This window comes from Scheffersomyces spartinae (assembly GCF_019049425.1).
Source record: "Scheffersomyces spartinae strain ARV_011 chromosome Unknown scaffold_15, whole genome shotgun sequence".
In the NCBI taxonomy this organism is placed as follows: domain Eukaryota; kingdom Fungi; phylum Ascomycota; class Pichiomycetes; order Serinales; family Debaryomycetaceae; genus Lizanozyma; species Lizanozyma spartinae.
The window spans coordinates 221,418-245,367 of NW_025065062.1; the positions used below are offsets into that span (position 1 = coordinate 221,418).

General features: G+C 39.6%; 10 protein-coding genes across 10 annotated transcripts; 6 read left to right on the forward strand and 4 right to left on the reverse strand.

Moving 5' to 3' along the window:
* Window positions 1-7: 7 nt before the first annotated feature.
* Window positions 8-1,051, reverse strand: KQ657_001344 (uncharacterized protein; the record flags this gene model as incomplete). Its single annotated transcript, XM_043192142.1, has 1 exon — window positions 8-1,051. The coding sequence occupies one exon, from the start codon at window positions 1,049-1,051 to the stop codon at window positions 8-10; it is 1,044 nt and encodes a 347-aa protein (XP_043048437.1).
* An 829-nt stretch (window positions 1,052-1,880) lies between these two features.
* KQ657_001345 (uncharacterized protein) lies at window positions 1,881-2,777 on the reverse strand (the record flags this gene model as incomplete). The annotated part of the gene is made up of 1 exon (XM_043192143.1): window positions 1,881-2,777. The coding sequence occupies one exon, from the start codon at window positions 2,775-2,777 to the stop codon at window positions 1,881-1,883; it is 897 nt and encodes a 298-aa protein (XP_043048438.1).
* A 1,855-nt stretch (window positions 2,778-4,632) lies between these two features.
* KQ657_001346 (uncharacterized protein) lies at window positions 4,633-5,433 on the forward strand (the record flags this gene model as incomplete). Its single annotated transcript, XM_043192144.1, has 2 exons — window positions 4,633-4,857; window positions 5,413-5,433. 2 exons carry the CDS (start codon window positions 4,633-4,635, stop codon window positions 5,431-5,433), a joined length of 246 nt encoding a protein of 81 aa, XP_043048439.1.
* Window positions 5,434-5,582: 149 nt separating this feature from the next.
* On the forward strand, window positions 5,583-6,368 carry NSA2 (uncharacterized protein; the record flags this gene model as incomplete). The annotated part of the gene is made up of 1 exon (XM_043192145.1): window positions 5,583-6,368. The coding sequence occupies one exon, from the start codon at window positions 5,583-5,585 to the stop codon at window positions 6,366-6,368; it is 786 nt and encodes a 261-aa protein (XP_043048440.1).
* Window position 6,369: 1 nt separating this feature from the next.
* Window positions 6,370-10,305, reverse strand: KQ657_001348 (uncharacterized protein; the record flags this gene model as incomplete). The annotated part of the gene is made up of 1 exon (XM_043192146.1): window positions 6,370-10,305. One exon carries the CDS (start codon window positions 10,303-10,305, stop codon window positions 6,370-6,372), a length of 3,936 nt encoding a protein of 1,311 aa, XP_043048441.1.
* A 1,004-nt stretch (window positions 10,306-11,309) lies between these two features.
* Window positions 11,310-12,137, reverse strand: KQ657_001349 (uncharacterized protein; the record flags this gene model as incomplete). The annotated part of the gene is made up of 1 exon (XM_043192147.1): window positions 11,310-12,137. One exon carries the CDS (start codon window positions 12,135-12,137, stop codon window positions 11,310-11,312), a length of 828 nt encoding a protein of 275 aa, XP_043048442.1.
* Window positions 12,138-13,832: 1,695 nt separating this feature from the next.
* GDA1 (guanosine diphosphatase) lies at window positions 13,833-15,566 on the forward strand (the record flags this gene model as incomplete). Its single annotated transcript, XM_043192148.1, has 1 exon — window positions 13,833-15,566. One exon carries the CDS (start codon window positions 13,833-13,835, stop codon window positions 15,564-15,566), a length of 1,734 nt encoding a protein of 577 aa, XP_043048443.1.
* A 428-nt stretch (window positions 15,567-15,994) lies between these two features.
* On the forward strand, window positions 15,995-17,371 carry UTR1 (NADH/NAD(+) kinase; the record flags this gene model as incomplete). Its single annotated transcript, XM_043192149.1, has 1 exon — window positions 15,995-17,371. The coding sequence occupies one exon, from the start codon at window positions 15,995-15,997 to the stop codon at window positions 17,369-17,371; it is 1,377 nt and encodes a 458-aa protein (XP_043048444.1).
* A 277-nt stretch (window positions 17,372-17,648) lies between these two features.
* Window positions 17,649-19,553, forward strand: DED1 (DEAD-box ATP-dependent RNA helicase; the record flags this gene model as incomplete). Its single annotated transcript, XM_043192150.1, has 1 exon — window positions 17,649-19,553. One exon carries the CDS (start codon window positions 17,649-17,651, stop codon window positions 19,551-19,553), a length of 1,905 nt encoding a protein of 634 aa, XP_043048445.1.
* Window positions 19,554-22,803: 3,250 nt separating this feature from the next.
* OCH1 (Och1p) lies at window positions 22,804-23,925 on the forward strand (the record flags this gene model as incomplete). Its single annotated transcript, XM_043192151.1, has 1 exon — window positions 22,804-23,925. One exon carries the CDS (start codon window positions 22,804-22,806, stop codon window positions 23,923-23,925), a length of 1,122 nt encoding a protein of 373 aa, XP_043048446.1.
* Between the last annotated feature and the right edge of the window lie 25 nt (window positions 23,926-23,950).

The following is a 23,950-nucleotide window of genomic DNA, read 5'->3' on the forward strand; positions in this document are numbered from 1 at the left end:
TATATACTTAACGTCTTTTCTTAGCTCTATCCCAAGCAGAACCTGCCTTTCTCTTTCTAGAAGTGCCTTCTGAAAGATCTCTTGAATTATTAAACATAGACCAATTTTCTCCAGCAAAATTGTTCATCATATCTGCTCTCTTTTGCTTGTAATTCTTCTTTGTCTTAGATTGAGGTAATCTGGTGAAGTTGGCTTCTTCATATTCTTGAATCTCCTTCTCCTTTTGTCTTTCATGTTGGGTCTTAACTCCACCTCTTCCATGATCAACAATTTGAGACCCAACAGAATGTTCTACTTGAGGTAAGTCGGAGCTTTCTCTTAAATATTCTTCCATACTTTGAAGCTTCTTACCACTCCTGGCCTTAGGACCTGAATCTTCATCATAAACCTTTTGAGTTGGAGGTGCCATAGCACTAATCTTTGGAGGTTTATATTTCTCTGCTGAGTCCTGGCTCTCTCCATTCTTTGATTTGACACTTCTTCTATCCTTAGAAGTAGGTATAAGCTTACTAAGTGCACTAGCATCAGGCCTATAAGCCAATGCATCATCATCTTCGTCATCATCATCATCATTATCATCATCACTCAGCGAACCTGAACCTGAGTCTGAGTCTGAACCTGAACCATTCTTCTTTTGCTTGATTTCTTGTTCTTCATTTTCCATACGTGTAAATGCTCTAACCATTTTGTCCACTTGATAACTAAGCTTCTTCTCAAGTGGCTTGACTCCCTTCTCTAAAGTAACCCTTTGAACGATCGAACTCTTTATAGCTTTGCTTCTAACACCTTCTTCATCATCGTCTCCATCTAACAGCTCCAACCGAGTTAACAAAATCAATACTATGGAATTCAAATATGCTAATAACGAACCGTTTTTAAGGGAAAGAAGAGACATTCCCTCGGGTTTCTTAACTGATGATGTTTGCATCAATGCATTGACTATCTCTGGGGTTACCTCATCGCGAACTTTCTCAACGATGGAGTCAACAGACTGACTCGAACTTTCGACAGCCGTTATTATCGACTTCAAGAGTTCATCAACACTACTCATTGAGACTATGGTTTAAACTGTGAATGATACAAGAGAGGAATATAAGTTGATCAGGTGCTAAGCACTTGACCATTTTTCAGAAGGTCATCGTCTCTGTATGTAGGTAGTGGGTTAATGCGAATACTTACGTAATTAATAGAAATGAATTGCCATATTTGTATGTTGTTTTGTCCTGAAAATTGTAAACTAATCCTGCTTACTATTGGAACAGTAGCCGAGGCAATTGGTGTGTTTTTATTAGTAGTTCGGTGCTTATACAAGTAAAATCTTTTTGATTTGTTGGTGTTAATTCTCTTAATATATTGAATTACATTTTTGATAGCTACGCAGCTTCTGCAGTTGCGGGTAACACTTACCATAAAGTTTCAATTGTCTCCCCTTATACACCATACCCATTGGGCATGTGTCGTGTTGCTGTCATTTCTATCCCGTCAATATTACAACAGAATTGAATTACTCCATTGATGACAACTTCACCTTGTTGACAAGACCACTAATAGTGACATATTAAGAGGTAACTTTACACTAATATAACACATATCCACAGTTAAATACCCACGAAACATGCCAGCGATGAACATGGTTTATATTAATTATTAATTGGCAAAAGCTTGTGTATTTCCGCTTTATAGGAACTATCATGACGCCCGCTCTTGATTCAAATGATAAGCTAGAATATCTTTAGAATAATGTAAGCTAAGCTAAGCTAAGATAAGAGCAACTTGTATTAAATAGATATGTAGGTTTTTTTTTTTTTGGCTTTTTATGGTTTTTTTGTTATCTATATACTGTAAGCCCCGCTAATGAAGGCTTCCAAGCCACTGAAGGCTTAGTAGAGGACTTGAAAGTCCTCTTCAAAGTTAGTATTTGTTTTAACAACTGTTTGAGTACGTTTCCGTACCTGTTTAGGATGTTGATAGGATCGAAGAAATTGCCTTGTAATCTTGCCCAGATAGTAAGCCTCACTGCCACTGGAGTACTCGCTCAATCCTGGACTAATACAAGAAGCCGATTGGTACAGATCACCACTAATGATCCGCTCCAGACCAGCACTGTTCAGTCTAGAATTGAGAAGATACTCAGGGAACAGAAGAGGAGGAGTAGTAGGCCAAAGAGGGACCTCTTCGATAACCTGATCAGCAACCATTTCCTTGGGTTCAACAATCAAAAAAGCAGCTGGGGGTTCAATTAAAGGACAAGACACATTGAATGCATCTTGGCAATGTTCAAGAGGAGCTTTCAATTTGATCGCTTCTAATGAACAGACGTTCTTTTCGTCTTTTGTCTCAGTAGCCATAGACTTGGCTTTTTTGGACTCAGTTTGGTAGTCAGTGTATTCAAAGATCACGAGGAGAGCCTTTTCAAATAAGGAATCATGGAGTAATGGAGTAACATTGGTGTTCTCCTTGTCATTGGTCTCGACAGCAATGGTGGTAGCTGGAGTCTCAAAAGTTGCACATTGGGAAAGGAGAGTTGGAAGAGCGCTTGCAGCTGTGCCAATAGTAGCTTGCAGGCTACTTGAAGTACTCAATGCTTTTCCAGCTTGCTTGTCGCTGCACATTGGCAGAGGAAATGCATCAATGGTGAGCGCCAGTTCAATCATTTCTTGAGGTTGATTGCTAACCTTGTTAGTAACTTGGTGATGGTGGAAGAGGTTGTGGAACTTCTTGCGGAAGCTGTAGAGTTTGGATCTGAATGATCCGGTACTAGTTCTGGAGAATTTCATGATTCGGTAAACTAGTGAGGTGTTTGGTTAAAGAGACGAAGGAGAAGAAAAAAGATTCTCAGCGAGTAAACTTCGTTTTCAAGGCCGACTTTTCGCAGCCATGAGGTGAAGTTCCGTATACTTTTCTGTACACAAAGAATCCATATTAGGAAATGGTTCCTCCGAAAATTCGCAGCCAAAGATTACTAGATTAAGTAACACAAGTAGCACCAAGAACCTAGCATCCAATAATTAATGATTCTTCTGTTGCTGTAATTATAAAATAAAATAAATAGAATAAACTGATTATTTTAATTCCTAGTAAGATATATATTTCGCTATTGCAATTCCTCTCTCACAAGATCACCTATAACTATTCTCTTTATGGTGTATAAAGTTTCAAGTATGATGTCTTTGAGTCGTTTATACCATCTAGTGATAAAGAGCTTTCTTATATATTAGTCACACCAGATCACCATCGAGTTGCACTCAAATTCTGCGGAAATTTTTATGGTACGGGAAAACCACAATAGTAGTGATGACTCAGCACCAAACCACACTAAAACGCCCAACGTGTAAGGGATAACTAAGTAGTTTGGAGCGAATGAAATCAGAAAAGGGCCCGAAATTAACATTAGGCTGAATGTAAACAGCCATCTTAAGTCCGGATTGCAGCAATCCAACTGTTTACACTACATTGGAGTATTTGTTACACCCTAAAAAGTATCTCATCTTGTAGAGTCATCGTTTCCCATAGCGAATTATTCAATTGGAATAAGGAATAATCTTTTATCCTGAGTATATAAGGAAGTATATATATATTGTTTATGAATTTGATGTGAGTCGTTTGGTTCTAAACTCAGTCTGCGGGATTCGGCATTTGTTCGGCATTTAATTCGGTGTTTGGTTGTTACCTGTAACTGTGTTCTTTTTCTACCAGAGTGCACTAGGGTTGGAGTTGCTTATCGAGCAAACGAACTTGTAAGTATCAACTATATTACTGAGTGATAAGCAGTAAAATATAATTCCGTTATAGCATAACATGTAATTCCGTTATATGCTACAGCTGCCATTGAATGAGAAAGTATAGCACTTTGTTCTACCATGATCAAATATTTTTGCTACGGGAAACCACATTGGTGAACATAACGGAATATAAGTAGAGAATATTCAACACAGTACTAATAATAAATAATCTGTTTTGTTGCGGTTTTTGCAAAAGATATCGTAAAATTACATCTTCTATCTTCCGTCAAGGACCAAGTAGGTAGCTCAGTTAAATCTGGTCAAGAAGCATTTTACTTTGGAACACCGGAGGAAACACAGCTTACCACTATCAAGAATAATATATCAAACCCGAACACGAACGACATTAAATCAAGTGTGGAAAATAATATGGAAAACAATAATTCCAATTTGCAGCCTTCTCCGTTCAAAGAAATGCTACACCCAAAAAATTGTTTTTGAAACTTTAGAAACTTCATTTCCTAAAAACTGCTATAAAATTGAGAGGCCTGGATTTTTATCTTTGGCTCATTTTGCAGCATGTAAGCAACAGTATTTGACTCTTAGTGACAGAGAGAAAAAGGAGTTGGGGAAGTTGCAAAATGTAGCCTCTGTTTCTGTTCCCTTGCCTTGTGGTATGCTGACGGCTTTGTCGAGTATGGAGTGTAGTGAAGATGCAGCATATCTTTATGAATGCTGGGTTTGGCGTGGTCTAACCTATGATTTCACACACACTCCGTATTGGTTAACCAGAACATCGTTTGAGTTTCTTAAGCAACACTTTATTATTAAGACACTTGATATTTTTTGCAGAGAATTGAAAGAGGTTTTCATTACAAAATTTTGCAGGAGAAGGAGCATAAAAGTTTGTATGGATTTTCCAAAGGATGCTATTCATGCCAAAGAGCTTTTACCTTCATACGAATTGCTTCCACAGCCTTATGAAAACAGATTGGGTACTGAATGCTTAAAGTTTATAGCCAACGACTACAAAGGGTTTAAAAAGGGTAAATTGGATTCCATGCTTGCTAAAGAGTTTAAGCTAATCAAATCAGATATGAATAGAGTGACTATGGCTAAGAAAGTAGATGAAGCCGTAAGCAGGTGGAATAAAGTTAATGGTCCGGCTTTTGAGAAACACTTTGAGCATGAACAGCCTGACCCACCACCATATACAAGACAGCGTACTGTTGATAAGAAGACCCAACGGTCATCGAAACTCAGACACGTTATAAGACTCAGACTCGTCATCACATTCTGACACCTTCAGAATCAATCTGTCATTAGAATCAAGTCTAGTCGTGTGTTGTCTGACGGCTGCATTGACTTCGATGATTATTATTGTGTCATAGTATGAAACTACCCTCAGTATTACCCTCGGTATGTAATATTTGCTGAAAGATGGATCGAAATACATAGTAAAGACATTCGGGGACAATTAGTCTAGATTAAAACTAGTTTAAATACATTTGAAGATATCTACCTACATAATATTGTACTAGATTAGTAGATATAGGGAAAATATTCTTGTATCACGTGGTGAATTAACTGTCATTCACACATAAACTGATGCAATACACACACGATTGATCAACTTCAATCAATGAGTACATTTCAATACATAAATATATAGATATATATGGTTTATTAGAGAGGTAACACTGCAAATTAATAGTACTGATAAATAGTAAAAATACCTTAGCTTTGGTCACGTGCTATCTCACGTGCGATTATTATTATAAAATTTCTGATGCTCATCTCTTAAATTATAGCTTGCATCACACTTCTTCTTTAACAATTTGATTTTATAACGCCATAACAATGCCTCAAAACGAGTATATCGAACAGCATATCAAGCAACACGGAAGACGGTTGGATCATGAAGAAAGAAAGAGAAAGAGAGAGGCCAGAGAGAGCCACAAGATCGCCAAGGATGCTCAAACCTTAAAGGGATGGAAGGGTAAGCAATTTGCAAAGAAACGGTACAGTGAAAAGGTTGCCATGAAGAAGAAGATCAAAGCACATCAAGAGTCGAAGGTCAACGGACCTGCTACCCCTAAAGAAGATGATGGAGAAGCGTTACCAACATATTTATTGGATCGTCAAAACAACAATACTGCTAAAGCTATATCACTGTCTATTAAGCAGAAACGATTAGAAAAGGCCGATAAGTTCTCTGTTCCCTTGCCCAAGGTCAGAGGTATTTCTGAAGAAGAGATGTTCAAGGTTATCAAGACCGGGAAATCCAAATCCAAGAGTTGGAAACGGATGATCACCAAACATACGTTTGTTGGAGAAGGTTTCACCCGTAGACCAGTGAAGATGGAACGAATTATTCGTCCAGCAGCTTTAAGACAGAAGAAGGCCAATGTGACTCATCCTGAGTTGGGAGTCACTGTTTTCTTACCTATTCTAGGAGTTAAAAAGAATCCTCAGTCGCCTATGTATACCCAATTGGGAGTTTTAACAAAGGGAACTATTATTGAAGTCAATGTTTCCGAATTAGGGTTGGTCACTGCTGGTGGTAAGGTCGTTTGGGGTAAATATGCTCAAATTACAAATGAACCTGATAGAGATGGATGTGTTAATGCTGTTTTATTAGTTTAGTTCAATTTGAAAACTCGTTATTATCAAATAAATCCATACAATAGATGGACTTCTTTCCAATGGATCTAAAGCCACAGTTCAAGATTAATTTAGCATTCTCTCGAAGAATTTCACATTGACTGTTCAAGAGTTTCTTCCCGATTAAGAAGCAAAGTCCCAGGATATTTTGCTTATTGGTGATTTGAGGTAAAATATTGCAATATTGGATCATCACTTCGTTCATGGTATGGTTTTTATTTTTGTTATTCAATTTAAACGGATGAATATTGTAATCGTGATGTAAATTGTTTCTTCTCAAGTGAATGGAGAACTCCAGTCTTATTCTTAGTAAGTATTCGTATCCATTTTCGGTAGAACATTCAATCAACTTATCGTAGGGAGTATTTAAGTCAAATTCTTCATTGAAGCGATTACTTTCTGGTCCACTGGTAGAATAACAATAACTCCAAAGCACTAACATGATAGTACTGATGGTGTACATTCTATCAAAGTAATTGTGGTTGATATTCCAATCTAAGAAGGGGTTCTGACTCACTTGTGGCTTGGACACTTCAATGGTATCAATGGATAAAGGTTGCAACATCAATTCCCAAAGGAACAAATAGCAATGAATAATACACTTGAGGTTAATGATATTGTTAATGCTTCGAGTATCATGTTTGGACCAGATCATCTTCAATTTCCTCTCCACAATATAATAGTCTCTACTGGTGGCCCCCACACTCATGTTACCCGAGGACCCTCCATAGATTGCAATATCGTATTGGTTAATATCCGATATACCAATAATCTGTACCAAATGGTACATGGGAAACTTGCATTGACTTAGCTTATTAGTTTGTTCCAAAATGGACTTCTTGGGGATCTTCACATGCGTGCAATCTCCATTAACATCAACGTTCCAATTATCCAAGACTTTGGTTATGATCTCCTTCCAAATATAATCTTTGTTGTATCCTTGAACACCCAATCCTCCAGGGAAAGTGTTCTTTTGGATCTCGGTCTGCTGCATTTGGTACATGATGGAGGTCAAGCCAGCAAAGAGGATCTTCTTTCGGAATAAGGAGCTCGAAGGTAATTCATTATGATTATCTCCATGCAGTTTCAAGAGTGCCTTTAAAGCATTGAGGAAACTATCACTGAATATGAACCTTTCGTCTTTTCTCAGTGCTGGTTTCGAATGGTTGGAGTTGCTATTAGCCATGGCTCGAGCTGCTACTGTACCCATTGAATCGGGTTTAGAAGCAGTAGCAGTAGAAGCAGTGGCACTGGTACCAGCTGTGGCAGAACTTGCAGTTGTAGTTGAAGCGGAAGCTGTAACCGTATCTGGGACCTTATACCTTTGTTGTTTCTTATGAAGTAATTTCCGTTGTTGCTTAACAATCTTTTTAAATGAGCCATTGGCTTCATTGGATTCCCATAGGAACTCATCATCACAAGGAAGATTCAACAATTGTAACTGATAAAAAAATATCTGAGGATTATGACGGTATTTAATATAATCCATGATATCCATATAGAAAGTCATGAATGTCACTCTTTTCATCAGTTCCAGTTCAACCCATTTAACAAACATTTCGTAGTCTTCAGCTTCATCAACAACTTTACCACCACTTAAAGCAGCAGCAGCGGTTTCATTGGAGTCAGTGGCTACCAGATCTGACTCTTCTTCAGCTGAACTATTTAAACTTCTCGATGATGTTCTCTTGGATTTCTTGGAAGGGTTCCCACCCAATAATGGAGAACGACGCAACAATTGAACGGTGGTCCCATGGTGAAGATGGGCCCGTTCATGTAAATGTCGTGATAAAAAGTTCTTTTCACACCATTCAATCATATTTAAACTCTGTAAGATCCAAAGTTTAACTGGAGATTTGAACTCTTCATGCTGGAATATTAGAAACCTGAGTGGGACAAGAATCAATTCACTTAACTTAAATAATGCCAGTTTCTTTCTTTGTTCATAAGGAATATTTTCCTGGAAATTGTCATTATGTGGAGCATATTGACATCCTACAACGATCATCGCAAGCACAAGATGAGGTTGAGCCAACTTGGTGTCAAACGATGGCTTGTGTAAGATTGAAAATTGGGGATGGAAAACGGACCAATAATAGTACAAATAAAACGAGAGTCTATCCTCTATGGTAACGTCAAAGGAACTAGGCATAAGTTCTTCCATTGCATCACGATTAAACAATGGCATTAACTTGGTAAAGGAATCGACCAACAAAGAATCAACAAACAAATGCTTATTGATCTTGACATTCTTATATTTAGCATGGTTTATAAGTTGATACTCCAAGCTACTCAGATCCCCTCCTATAGAAGGCTGTTGTTGCTGCTTCGTATTTTGTATTGCCAAATACTCATTGTTATTCGTGAACCCATCCACTCCACCACCTTCCAAAGAGTTATTCATTGGTGAAACATTATTAGAATCCACTGAATTCGATGGAGATGTGGAGGTGCTGTTAGTTGAATGATTCAACGTCGAACTCGATAATGGCGTGTTGTTGGTATCACTGCCGTTATTTAATCTTTGGGAATTGTACTTGATGAATATATCATCTAATGGGTTCCCATCACTTTGAAAAATATTCACATCCAGTAAACCGTAATTATTGAAGGATGTCAGAATATTATAAAAGGAGCTAAGATCATCAGGCGGACCAACCAAACCTCCATTCAGAGTATATGAGACATTCGGTCCATTCGGTCCTCCAATCTTGATGGACTGTTGCTCCATGTTTGTTGGAATGGTGACATTATTAATATTGTTATTAGTATTATTATCATTATTATTCTGCATTGGCTGAGCCTGGGTACTGCCCTGTATTTCTCCTTGAATGCTTGGAATATTAGCAGGTCCTGGGAGGCTATTAACTTCGGGAATAGCTTGGAGGTTTCCTATTTGTGCCTGCACAGCAAGATTATTGGTGGAAGAATCCATAAATAACCACGATAAAATGTCGTTCTGAGAAGATGGCATTCCGACATTAAGTTTATAGTCTGTAGGGTCTTCTAGACTCAGTGGATCAAAGTAATCTGGGCCGGGTATAGGCCTTTGCTTACTGTCCACTAAGTTATTATTCTTAGACATTATCAGAGAGTGCGAGGCTGTATTGTTTGGGGGAGCCATAGGGAATGGTTGATTATATGGCAGCAGACTATAGGTTGTCTGAGCAACTGGTGATAAATTATAAGACGGATTTGGCTTAATGTGGGGGGAAGTTGTATGAGAGAAATGCATTTGTGGGGGAGGTGGGGGAAGAGGTGATGGAGGAACTTTTGTTGGAGGATATTGAGGTGGCGATTGAGATTGAGATTGGAGGTTCATCATCCATGTATGTTGTTGTTGTTGTTGTTGTTGAAGGCTTGGGTGTTCAGGAATACCGCTGGTAGTACCATGAATTAATTTAGAGATTTGTAATGGAGAATTAGCACCTATGATTCCTGGACCTGGTCCTCCACTTGGTACCCCAGTTGGTCCCCCAGTTGGTCCCCCAGTTGGTCCTCCACTTAATACACCATAAGAACCACCAGTTACCACACCAGAGGGCGGTTGTGGTACACTCAGCTTCCTCCTCCTCTTCTTCTTGACTTCTTCGTCTTCAGATTCTTTGGATTGGATTGATTCTGTTTCGTTGGGAGTCTTGCCCAGCATAAGCTCCTGTTCTCGGATCTCCAAGTGACGCTTGATATGTCGTTCTTTAAGATCACGTCGAACGAATGTCTTGCCACATTTACGCATAACACCTCCGTATTCTTCTACCATAAAATCACATTGGTATACCACCTTGGGCTCATGGTTCAACTGGTGTCTGGCAAGGTGATCTGACCTCAGATACACCTTGTCACAATGCTCACATGGAAATGTTCCTTTCGTACGTTTCTTTCTCTTGGGTCCCGACTGGCTATCATCTCGAGTCGACATCGGACTCGACGGCATAGTTAGACCTGTCATATTTTTCTATTGGGGTGTGACTTGTGTACGCGATTGATTTAGGTGATAAAAGACGAGCGCTCGGATTGGGAAGTCAAAACCTCCCTATAAACTTTTATCCAAAAGGATTGTATCTGCCTCGTCAACAGACTTTTACTTCTTTTTGTCTGACAAGCCAACAGACTTTGTAATTACTTTCCAACTAAGAAGCAGCCGTTTGATCACTTAAGACATATTTTGAAGACCACTTTAAAACGGTAATCCAGAACCCCGATTTCTGCATATACCCCGAGGCTTTTTCGACACCTATTTCCTCTTTTGAATGCCGTTCCAAACAAAGAGTCACGGGATAAGGCACCACTGCTCTGAAGTAATAATAAGAAGCTGTATACTCGATTGCCCGGTATTTGGCACGGCAAATGAAAATTTCCATCCTGATGTCGTAACATGGGCAGCATACTTTTGTACGTGATTGGCTACTGGTCTTAATTGCTTCTATTAGGTAAAGGGCAAGCATCAGAGAAACTATGGTGTAGAAAATTGTTTGAGACAATAGGTTTACAATCTGACTCAGACCAAATCTAGACATATCGATAGGTCGCTACTGCATCTTGAAACCAGCCACCTTACATTTGCAACCTTTGTATTTGCTATATTTCTTTGACTTACTACTACTGATGGCAAGTTCGTATTTAATTCGGAAAAATTCTACTTAATTAATCCATTGAAAGATGGCTTTTCTTAAGATAGTAATGCGAAAATATGCAACTTCTTCATGATGTTAAGTTGTTCCAGGTATTATCCGAACTCAAATGATCCGTTGAAAGATTGTCCGACGCGAATAGAAGCAAGTTCTTCTTGATGCCTAGTAGTATAATCCGAATATCATTTATCGGAGAAATAATCTTAGTGGATGCAGCCAGATTCACAACAACAGCCACTTTAATAATACCATTGCATTAATTAATGTAGTAATAAATTCAGTACATCAGACCTTACATCTTCGATGATGACGTAATGTTCCGTGTAAGTACATCAACGGAAATACCACGCACATCACAAAACGCATATAAAGGAGGGTCGAGCTTGTCAAACAGCAAGACATCATCATCCTCCAGGAACAGGATTCTCTTTTGAGTGGTTGCAAATAGACCATCATGGCTTAATTTTGCATCAACTTCAAAATTGTTTGATTCTGTTTCTGAATCCAAATCGGCGATCGGATAATCTAAGCTGCAGCTACTATCACTACTGGTGTTCGTGTCGTGATTTTGATCCGATGTGAAAAGTTGTCGTCCTCTGTTATCTTCTGTGTATACAACTGCATTTGTAAGTTTATTAGTGGCATTATCGTTGTCGGATTCATCATTCTCAGACGTTACCAAACTCTCAAACCATCTTTGGCTTATGTCGTCTTCATCGTCTAAATTCATCGGATGGACGCCCCGGATAAATGGTAAGCTTTTATTCGCATGCTTCAACTCTTTCCCGTATGTGTAGTAGTATTTTGTAATGTTCATGATGAAGGCCTCGTCGTGGAAATTGTCAACCAAATCTTCGTGAACACCCTGACTATCTCTAGGTCTGAATTGATGTTGTCGTAAATAATCGTGTCTGATATCGTCTGGAGGAAAGGAACAATAATAATCCGGGTCGAGCTTCCAGAGGGAACGGTAAAATTGGTACAACAATTGAGGTTTATCCGGTGATAGAATATTCTTTAACGTCGGAGAATTGGTCAATTGGAATATGAAGTTGTCATAAAGGGAGAAGAGCATAAGATTGACGTATGAGTACAGGAATGTTTCTTCCAAAGTCTCCATAATTGACTGTCTGTTTTTTTTATTGATTATGTTCATGAACAATTCGTCTTCATCGGCAATGGAATATTCTTGGAGAAGACAATTAATGGTCAAGTTCGTGACATTCTGAATGAGGGGGTCATTAAAGGAGATATGATTGAAACATTCCCTTATCATGTCTTCCAATTTGCGTCTTATCAATTCTATAGGCAGCAAGGAAAATAGCCCACCACAGATGACTGATGATGCTGACGTTGACGTTGAGGACGACGTACATTCCGAACCAGACGATGAAATCAGCGACACGGACTTAAGCAGTGACCTCCTTCTCTCTCTATGTCTGAGAATATTGGAATTTGTAGCCTTAGAGAGATTCAAATTGTCTGCAAAGAGGGCCAGTGATGATAAAGAAATAGTTGATAGTGGAGTTGATTCTTGATTTTTAAAGTCGTTATAGTAGTTTAACACTTGTTGATGGTAGCTTTTATCAGGTATATCCATTGCCTGATATGCAGAAACTAGATCCACCTTGAAGGCTACTTCGAGGTCTCCATATCGTGACATAGAATGCTTTAATGCGACGTTCAATGAGTGAGTTGTATCTTTAAGCAGAACCAAATTGCAACTATTAAATGGGAATGTCTTTGAAATCGTTACTCTTTTGCACCTACGTGCTCTACTTCTACCTCTAGAGGTTTCTGTAGAGGTCGCGCGTATACTTTCTGTTTCAAATGTTCTCGGAATATTTGAATCTTTGGGTCCCAAAGTGTTAATGTAAAGATGATGTTTCTGTTCATGATGCAATTGTTCCAAACGTTGTTTGGTCGGAATTAGCTGAATTATTGTCATTTTTGACTGCAACCTTGATGTTCCAGTATGAATGCAACTCGCAACAGTAATCAGACACAACCAAAACAATTCAGACTGTTACTTGCTTCAAGCGCTTTATATCCTAAGATTCGTACAAATCAAAGTACTGAAGTCTGAAAAGAACTACTACAAGAACTTATTATTATAAATCTACACTAAGTTATAGTCATGAGATGATCTCCAAAATATTAAGTTATAATCTGACACACGTTCCTTCCGTAATTGTGTCAGAAGTTGGGGTAACTAACTGGATTGTTCGGATAAAATGCTAAAGTGTCTGAAGCGGCTCGTATGTACAGACAGTATGTTCTACTAACATGTGGGGAGGGAGAGATTTACACACGTGCAACCATTTTTTTAGCAGCAATTCAGTTTGCAACGTGCGACACTGAATGTGGGGGACACTACGAAAAAGCCCAAAACAATTGTGTCACTTGAAGAAAAAGGAATTTATATCTATTCAGCCGAAGTAGGAAACTTTAACCACACACACGCACTGAAGGACTTACACAGACTCAACAATTCTAGTACTCAAAAGGCTCTACAAAGAAGACCTTGTCTCAGATTAAGTCGCTATAGTAGCAGTATCCATTACAAACGTAAGAGTATCCCCAAAGCCCTACAGTAGTCGTACGACGGTAAAATGATGTAACCCTTGGCATCGTGGCATCGTGATGCGAAACGCATCGCAGAACAAACAAAGTTCGCGTTAAATTTAAATTTCAGCCGGGTCCTTTTCGCTCGCGCGACGACGTGGACGAGGGAGAGGATTCGCTGTTGTATTCCTTTTGAAGGCTCGACTTAGACTTCTTCAAGTTTTGATTCTATTCTTCAATAGTGTCAACCATGGTCATATTGAACACGCGTAACATCCGGGTGGTTGTTTCGGCCATTATTTTATTTGTACTTGTTGTCTTTTTATTCTCATCTAAGAACTCGGTCGGCGAAGGATTACTGAATCGATTGAAGGTTCCAACTGACAGTGGTATTAATGCTCCTGTGATCCCTGCTACCAACAAACCCCCAACCTTCGACTCTGGTGTTGGCGAATCCGCTCCTGCTGCGGATGCCGGCGAAAAGAAGCCTCCGGTAGAAGCTGGAAAGCAGCCTCAAGCTGATACCAAGCTCCAGTCCGAAAAGAAACCTGAGGTCGAAAAGAAACCTCAAGCGGAAAAGATATCAGACAGTTCCAGTATTGAAAAGATTCAAGGCGGAGGTAAGGGTTCAGCAGCAGCCTCATCTGGTAAGTGTGACAAGAAGGAATACGTGGTTATGATTGATGCTGGTTCCACTGGCTCAAGAGTCCATGTGTACACGTTCAATACTTGTATGTCGCCACCACAATTGTTGCATGAAGAGTTCAAGATGTTGAAGCCCGGCTTGTCTTCTTTTGATACCGACACCGTTGGAGCCGCCAAGTCGCTCGACCCACTTTTGCAAGTTGCTTTGGACACTGTCCCCAAGGATAAACAAGGATGCACCCCCGTGGCAGTTAAGGCCACTGCTGGTCTTCGTTTGTTGGGTCAAGAGAAATCTGATGCTATTTTGAAGGAAGTCAGACATCACTTGGAAGTTGACTATCCATTTGCTGTGGTGGAAGGTAATGGTATTTCCATCATGGATGGTGCGGATGAAGGTGTCTACGCCTGGATCACTACTAACTACTTATTGGGGAACATTGGAGGCAACGATAAGCTTCCTACTGCCGCCGTTTTTGATTTGGGTGGAGGTTCCACCCAAATTGTGTTTGAACCCGATTTCCCTAACGATGCTGAAATGGTGGATGGCGAATTCAAATACAAGTTTTCCTTTGGGAACCGTGATTTTACCTTGTACCAGTATTCTCACTTGGGTTACGGGTTGATGCAAGGTAGAAATAAGATCAACAGTGAAATCATCAAGTCTCATATTAAGAACAGTGAAGGATCCAGTCTTGTTAAGTTGACGTCCAAGAAGGAAGCTAAGGATGCCAAGTCTTCTATTACCATCAAGAACCCATGCATCCCACCAGGTTCCAAGGCTGAGAACGTTCTTGTTGAACTTGGTAAAGATGAGATGTATGTGGTTACATTCCAGGGTCCCTCCCTTGACGAATCTGGAAGTTCCGGTTCTGCTTGTCGTAGACTTGCTGAAGGGATCTTGAACAAAGATGCTACTTGTGAAACCAAACCATGTTCTTTCAACGGTGTTCATCAACCATCTTTAACTAGAACCTTCCACAAGACCAGCGACATGTATGTGTTTTCATATTTCTACGATAGAACGAATCCTTTGGGGTTCCCCTCCTCCTTCACCATGGAAGAATTGCTTGAATTGTCCAGGTTGGTTTGTAGAGGTGAAAAATTATGGAAGGATGTGTTATTGGATGATCACATTAAAGAGTTGGTGGAAGAGCCTCAATGGTGTACAGATTTGAGTTTCATTAGCGCCATGTTACATGTCGGATACGATATTCCTTTAGGTAGAGAGTTGAGGACGGCAAAGACCATTGATAACAATGAATTGGGTTGGTGTTTGGGTGCTTCCTTGCCTTTGTTGGACAAAAAGACTTGGAAATGTCGTGTCAAGAAGGTTGAATAAAGAACTTGTATACAATAATTTAATACAAAATAGCGACATTTCATATGCAATATAGAATAGTAAACATATTATTAACATGCGACATCACTATTATTATTATTATTATTATTTTGATTATCATACCCGATCTACCCCATCTCCGTGTTCACGCCCCCTGACTCATAGTTGTAACTCCGCAGCCACTCCGAGTAGTGCGCAACCCAAAAAGGTTCTATGCAAAAAGTTTCGTACAGCTTTATATACTAACGTATAAATAGACGTCTCTCCTTATCATATAAATATAATCACCACATTGAGAGTGAGATTCACTCCGTGGCTATACTAAATTGTTAAGTCCTATAAATACCAGTTTATTACCGTCAGTTCCCGCTTATTGCCGTCAGTTGCCGTGTACCCCATTGATGAGTCCTCCTATTGCCATCTCCACTATGAAACTAATTGATAAGCCTATGATACATAATAAACTATTCTGTGAGCAAGTGGCGAAAATTGTTTCAGCTGATGTTCTTCTGAAACTCAAGAATCTGGATCTGAAACTCAAATCTGTTCGATCACACACTGAATTGGCTGAGACAGCCAATAGCGTACGAGAATTGGCCAAAAACTTGAGTAAAGCTCAAATCAAACTTGATGTGAAAAGAATCCTTATTATCACCAAGGCAAGGGATAACTCGTTAATCTATTTGACTAGAGAAATGGTGGAATGGCTTTTCTCCAAAAGAGATGACATCACAGTATATGTTGATTGTAAATTACAAAACTCTGCCCGGTTCAATGCTGAGGCTATAATGGCATCCTTCCCTGAAGCTGCTAGTCGGTTGAAATATTGGGATACTCGTTTCGCCAAACACAATCCGGAATTGTTTGATTTGGTGGTGACTTTAGGTGGTGATGGGACTGTGTTGCTAGCATCAACGTTATTCCAAAGAGTAGTGCCTCCAGTCGTTTCGTTTGCCTTGGGAAGTTTGGGATTCTTAACCAACTTCAACTTTGAAGACTTTAAGAAAGTAATGACAAGAGTATGGGATGAAGGAGTCAAGGCAAACTTAAGAATGAGATTCTCTTGTAGAGTTCATAGGGCAGATGGAACCCTTGTTAGTGAACGACAAGTGCTTAATGAATTGGTTATTGATAGAGGACCTTCTCCATATGTTACTAACTTGGAATTGTATGGTGACGATGCTCTTTTAACCGTTTGTCAAGCAGATGGTTTGATTGTGGCAACACCAACAGGTTCTACAGCATATTCACTTTCAGCAGGTGGGTCGTTGGTACATCCTGGAGTTAGTGCTATTTCCATCACTCCTATATGTCCTCATACGTTATCATTCAGACCCATTTTGTTACCAGATACGATGCTTTTAAAGGTCAAAGTCCCCGAAACATCCCGTGCCACTGCTTGGTGTTCGTTCGATGGTAAAGTGCGTACCGAGATCTTTAAAGGAGATTACGTAACAATTCAAGCCAGTCCATTCCCATTCCCATCCATAGTCCTGGGAGAAAATGAATACATTGAAAGTGTTTCCAGAAACTTGCATTGGAACGTAAGAGAATCTCAGAAACCTTTGGGTGACTTATTGACGGGTAAATGTAAATCTGACTACACCCTGCACGATGAGCAAGCTCTTGATAAGTTTGATATTGACTACAGTGAAGAAGATACAGAATTATCTGAATCGTACAGTGAAGATTCATCGTCCCGAAGTCTGTCTTCGGATCTTTTAACTATTGAGGCCAAAGGACCTGGAGGATTGTCACGATTGCCTACCAAGTTGAATAAGATTCTTTATAAAAGGGATGACTAGAGATATACGGCTGTTTTAGTTATACTAGTTATAGTATGTTATTTGTTATACTACGGTTATACACGGTAATAGTCCACTGTTCCCTTATGTCACTTTATTACGTAATTCGCATTCCTTTTTTTGCCCTTATTCGTGCGTATACCAAGAAATACCTCGCAAGCCCATCACTTTAAAAAAAAAAAGACACAGCAATTTTTTCACATACTCTTCTTCTTCTTCTCTACATAGATACTCCTTATCGTTAGCTTTCATTATGGCTGATAGTATTACTGAAAACATGAGCAACTTATCTGTTGGCGGCGACAACGGCGGCAACCAATCAGGTGCGTCCCAATATGTTCCTCCTCATTTGAGAAATCGCCCTCAAAGGGGTTTTAATGATGGCCATGGTAGTGGCAGCTCCAGTGGCGGCTACAATAATAATAATGATAACCGTTATGGTGGTGGTAGTGGCTTCGGCGGTGGTAACCGTCGTGGTGGTTACATGTCCAATCTGTACAATAATGGAGTTCGCCCCCCACGTAACGGGGGTGGCCGCTCTTTTGGAGGCAGAAGCAGCTACCAAAAACCCGGTGTTGGTAGATGGGTTGATGGTAAACATATTCCATCTTCTCGTAGTGAAGCATTGGAAGTTGAATTGTTTGGAGTTGCCGAAGACCCTCAATTCCAATCATCTGGTATCAACTTTGACAACTATGATGAAATTCCAGTTGAAGCCAGTGGTAAAGATGTTCCTGAACCAATTTCTTCATTTACTGCTCCTCCATTAGATGAATTATTGGTTGAAAACATTGGTTTATCAAGATTCACCAAGCCAACTCCAGTCCAGAAGTATTCTGTTCCAATTGTTGCCAATGGTAGAGATTTGATGGCTTGTGCTCAAACTGGTTCAGGTAAGACTGGTGGGTTTTTATTCCCAATTTTATCTGAATCATTCTTGAGTGGTCCAGCTCCAATTCCAGAATCCCATGGATCTTTCTCCTCGAACAAGGTTTACCCAACTGCTTTGGTTATGGCTCCAACAAGAGAATTGGTTTCTCAAATTTTTGATGAAGCCAGAAAGTTTTCCTACAGATCTTGGGTCAAACCAGTGGCTGTCTATGGTGGTGCCGATATCGGTGTCCAAATGAGAAATTTGGAAAGAGGTTGTGACTTATTAGTCGCTGCTCCCGGTAGATTGAAGGATTTATTGGAAAGAGGTAAAGTCTCTTTGGCCAATATCAAATACTTGGTTTTAGATGAAGCTGATAGAATGTTGGATATGGGTTTTGAACCTCAAATAAGACAAATTGTTGAAGGTTGTGATATGCCCGGTGTTGAAGACAGACAAACTTTAATGTTTTCAGCTACTTTCCCTAAAGATATTCAAATGTTGGCACGTGATTTCTTGAAGGATTACGTCTTTTTATCTGTGGGTAGGGTTGGTTCTACCTCTGAAAACATTACTCAAAAGATTTTGTATGTTGAAGAAGATGAAAAGAAGTCTGTTATCTTGGATTTATTATCTGCTAATGAGATGGGCTTGACCATTGTTTTCACTGAAACCAAGAGAAGAGCTGATGAATTGGCTGATTATTTGTATGATCAAGGGTTCCCAGCCACTGCTATTCACGGTGACAGATCTCAATACGAAAGAGAAAAGGCTTTGGCAGCTTTCAAGAATGGTTCTGCTCCAATTTTGGTTGCTACTGCTGTTGCAGCCAGAGGATTAGATATTCCTAATGTTTCTCATGTCATCAACTATGATTTACCCAGTGATATTGATGATTATGTCCACAGAATCGGTCGTACCGGTAGAGCTGGTAATACTGGTATTGCTACTGCCTTCTTCAACAGAAACAACAAAAATATTGTTAAGGGTTTGATTGACTTATTGGGAGAAGCCAACCAAGAAGTTCCAGACTTTTTGTCTAAAATTAGTAGAGAAGCCGGTGGTTCAAGAGGTGGCATGAGAGGTGGCCGTGGTGGTAGTTCCAGAGGTTTCGGTAACAGAGACTTTAGAAGAGGTGGTAGCTCTGGTGGCTGGGGTAGCTCCGGTGGTGATAACTGGGGTAGTTCCAACGCCAACCCATCGTATTCCTCCTACAATGGTGGAAACAGTTCTTATGGTGGTAATACCTCCTCTTATGGTGGTTCTCGTTCCAGTTATGGTAACCAAACCAATAACAACTCTTGGTGGTAAACTGACCACCAGGAACCAGTAACATTATGATAAACTTATTACCGTATCTTGTTGCTGATACACCAGCTGCTGCTGCTACTGTTGTTGCTACTAATTATTTTTTTATTAATATTTTTATTTGTTTGCCGAATTTGGTGTTGTTTCATTTTGATTCTTCTGCTACTATATGTTTTTAGTTGATTTTATCCACGTGTGGGTGAGTTGAAGTTGTCGTTGTTGTTGTCGTTGTTGCTTCCTTTCTGGTCACTTGAGTGTTGTACCGGAAATTAAAGAAAGCATTTAATTATTATCGGTTTTGTTGTTTTTTTTCAATGTCTAACTATTCTGGTTTTCAAAGAGAGTATAAGGTTTTGCAAGCAAGAATAGGCTTGCTTTGCATTTTCATTTCCCATTCATATTTTTTTGGATTTATTAGGAGGAAGTTGTCCCTAATATTTTAATATTTTAACATTATTATTTTTATTGTTGTTTTAAGCTTGTGTTTTTTGATAGAAGAAGATCCCACGAAAGGCTTGATACAAAGATAAAAGAGAGGTTCAACCTTATTATAGAAAGAAAGGACATACAATTGTTATGTGTCCTCACATTGGGAAAATGAAGGTTAATTAAAAGAAAAAATGTTGTCAATTAATTTTTGTTATACTTTCTTTGGGTTTTATTTATTTTGTGATAATTACAGGGAATATTTAGACATTGGGTCGAAGATTATTAAAGTTTTTTTGGTTATTCATTGAGTAATGAATGATTATATAATTATTTATTATCGGTTGTACATATAGTAATAGAACTAAATCAAAGTTATTATGGGCCATCGTATACTTATCAATCTATAGTACTACATTTAACATGGGGTCGTGTTTATACCGATATCTATTCCGGAATTATAATAATACGCTCGAATAAAGTTCAGATGGTCAATACGGATCGTTTGAAATAAGTGAATCTTCAGTGATTCTGATTGCATACGAATGGGCTCTATGCGTTGTGTGTTTTATTTTGAGTATTGTACCTCGACATAGCTGGTATATAGGCCGATTATACTTATTTATTTCACGGTGTGACTTACATTTTTCGGTTTTTGCTCGGTATCTGCTCGGTATTTGCTCGGTATTTGCTCGGTGTCGATTGCCTCTTTCATTATGCAATATATATTCCACGTACTTTTTAGTATAACAAATTATTATTATATACTTGAGTAGGCTTAGTACGGGCCTATTACTTGGAGTTATCAGCAGTCAAATTTATGTCAATGATCTAAATCTGGCTAGTTTATGCACTCACGTACTGTTTACCCTCGGATTTGCCCCTGGCTTGGGTCTTTTGGTGGTGCGGTTCATACGAAGCACATATTATCGTTTGTAATGCCAGTCAAACATCACTCTACCTTGTCCACTGTCTTGTATGACCTACATTATAATGTCGCATACAACTAGTTGTGATAATTTAATCGTAAGTCTAACTTCACGTGACACACAGTATAAAATATACCCATACATTAATAAACACTTGATAAAGATTCAAACAATCAGACATTAAACAGACAGCTGGCAGACAGCTGGCAGACACTGAACAGACATTAAACAGACAGCTGGCAGACACTGAACACACACTGAACAGACAACAAGCAGACAACAAATAGCCAACTTACATTGACTTCACAAACATTGAAGATACATTTCGCAGACACCACATTGGCACCAAAAAATAACGACCACATGAGAAACAAATAAGAAACCAAGCCTTGAATGAAGATATCAAAGAAACATTGTTGTCAGGTTGGAAACACTTCCAATGCTACAACAAGCCTCACAGTGGATGTCCTTTTTCATGTTGAACGGCCGACTTGTTAGTATGTTATTTCTAATTGCGCTGCTGCTTACAATGAAGGAAATAACATTGACTCCAGATCCGGTTAATTTCATTCTGTATTTATGCGAGATAGTACAGCCTGAAGTAATTAGGATCTGGCCGCATAATGCCAGAATGAGGTGGTGGTTATGGATTGCACAGTTGGTTAATGCAAGATTCCTCATTGTGTACTCGCGTGCTTCATCAATAGTGTCACTTGCAATAGCTTGATCAGCTCCACTGGCCTCACTTATGGTGATGGTATTGCCTTCAGAAGTATCCGACACCTTATTCTTAACGTCTAAAACAACCTCGTAATAGGTAAGTTGGCTATCGTTCATTCGTATGAGCATACCACTGTATCACTTCTCACACGAGCATGTATCAGCCCACGTACTCAACAGGGTAGAGTTTGTTGCAGCATCCATTAATGGAATATTGTCATTATCTGCTGCCGAGACTGACGTAGACAATATCATCCACAAAATAATGAATTTGATTTAATAAATTATTGTCACTCATTGTTACTAGATCTTCTCGTGTGAACTGAAACGCAGTCAAATGTATATGAAAATTTGACGTACGTATCAACAATAGAAAGTGGCTTTCACTGCATTGACACATATCCCATATTATAATGCGGCTGGGGATTCGGGCCAGAGGCCACGTCAAAATTGATATACGATTCATGTCATTCCATGCAAGTGCTTACAGAAAGCAACGGTGCCCACTTCATGCCCTATCCCATCATTCCAAAAAGGAAGAGTTAGGTCCAATCCATGCATACCGTGTCTACCCAACCATCTGTTACGGCAACGACTACTATTATTACCCACAAGGTAGTTAATAGATTCCTTCATACCTTCACAAGCGTCCATGAATATCTGTATCTGGCTATCCAACCAACTATTAGGGTCCAGTTCCTCTTCAACTGAAGTAAGCACTGCATTTCTATACTCAAGGACTCGCAATCCGTGAAAGTCAACCAATTAGGCGCGTCCAACGTTGCTCAAACAGTATCTGCCTTGGCTGCTGTATATGCTACACTTCCCACTCGTCCCAACACTCGTTTCTCGGTCGAAGCTAGGAGGGGAGCGTTAGGTCCAGCATAGCAAGTCCAAGTACGCCAACTGTCACCCGAATGGAATTGTCGGGAGCAAACGCTCATACCTTTCACTCTGGAGCGTATACCGCTTTAACGGAGCACGCCATATGAAGATACTTTATGTCGTAAAAGCCATGTTAATGGGTGCTTTCGATAAGCTCAAATCGTCCCACTGTATCGTCAACATTAATGGTTTGAACACTACCTTGAGCAAGACTTTTAATGTCGTAATCTTCAAAATGAAAAACGTATACCCAAACAGACTGCCAGTGATTCCCGTTGATCCACACAATAGTCATGATGTATAAAAGAAAGCCGTATAGTCTCGTCATAGTGATAGTGGTGATATACTTAGTGTATTTGTTTGTGAGTACCATCAGATATCCACAGCATCAAACGGCCACCGAACACCAAAGCTCCAAGCTAAAAACAGCAGTTGACACGGAGAAGAATACCAATTTTCTTAAGCAGGGCTCTGGACTCCACCCCACTTTGAAGCTGAAGCTTGAAGATGAGGCCACAGTGAGACAACAACTCTCCTTCCAATATCCTTATGACTCCAAGAAGCCATTCCCCAAAAGAGTATGGCAGACGTGGAAGGTTAAGCTTGAAGACGAACACTTCCCAGCGAACTATAAGAGATTCCATCAGCAATGGGTCAATTTGAACCCGGACTATTATGTGAATGTCGTGTCGGACGATGAATGCTCTGAGTTGGTCAAGACTTTATATCGAGGTGTCCCTGATGTCGCTCGGGCATATAACATAATGCCCAAATCGATTCTTAAGGCCGATTTCTTTAGATACTTGATCTTATTTGCTCGAGGCGGAGTTTATTCAGACATCGACACTCAAGGCTTAAAGCCTGTCAACGACTGGCTATCCATGAACAAAACCATTTACGGTGATGTCAATAAAGTAGGCTTAGTGGTAGGCATCGAAGCCGATCCTGATAGACCTGATTGGGCCGAATGGTATGCCCGGAGAATCCAATTCTGTCAATGGACCATGCAATCGAAAGTCGGTCACCCCATGCTTCGAGAATTGATTGCTAACATCACAGACCAGACTCTTTTAAGAGAGAAGAATCATCAACTAAAAAAAGTGTTGGGTAAAGATGAAGGAGGAGACATTATGAACTGGACAGGACCAGGGATTTGGACAGACAAAGTGTTTGAATATATGAATAACGTCATGCAACAACCAGACAACTTTAAGACCAGGAAATACGACGATATCATCACGTGGAAAATATTTACAGGAACTTCCAAGGCAATAGTTGTTAGTGACGTTTTAGTTCTTCCTATTACGTCATTCAGTCCTGGGGTTGGTCAAATGGGAGCAGGGCACATATCTCATCCTATGGCTTATTCACAGCATATGTTCCTGGGTAGTTGGAAACCTGAACTGGAAAGATGAGGCGGATATAAGGTGGACATACAAA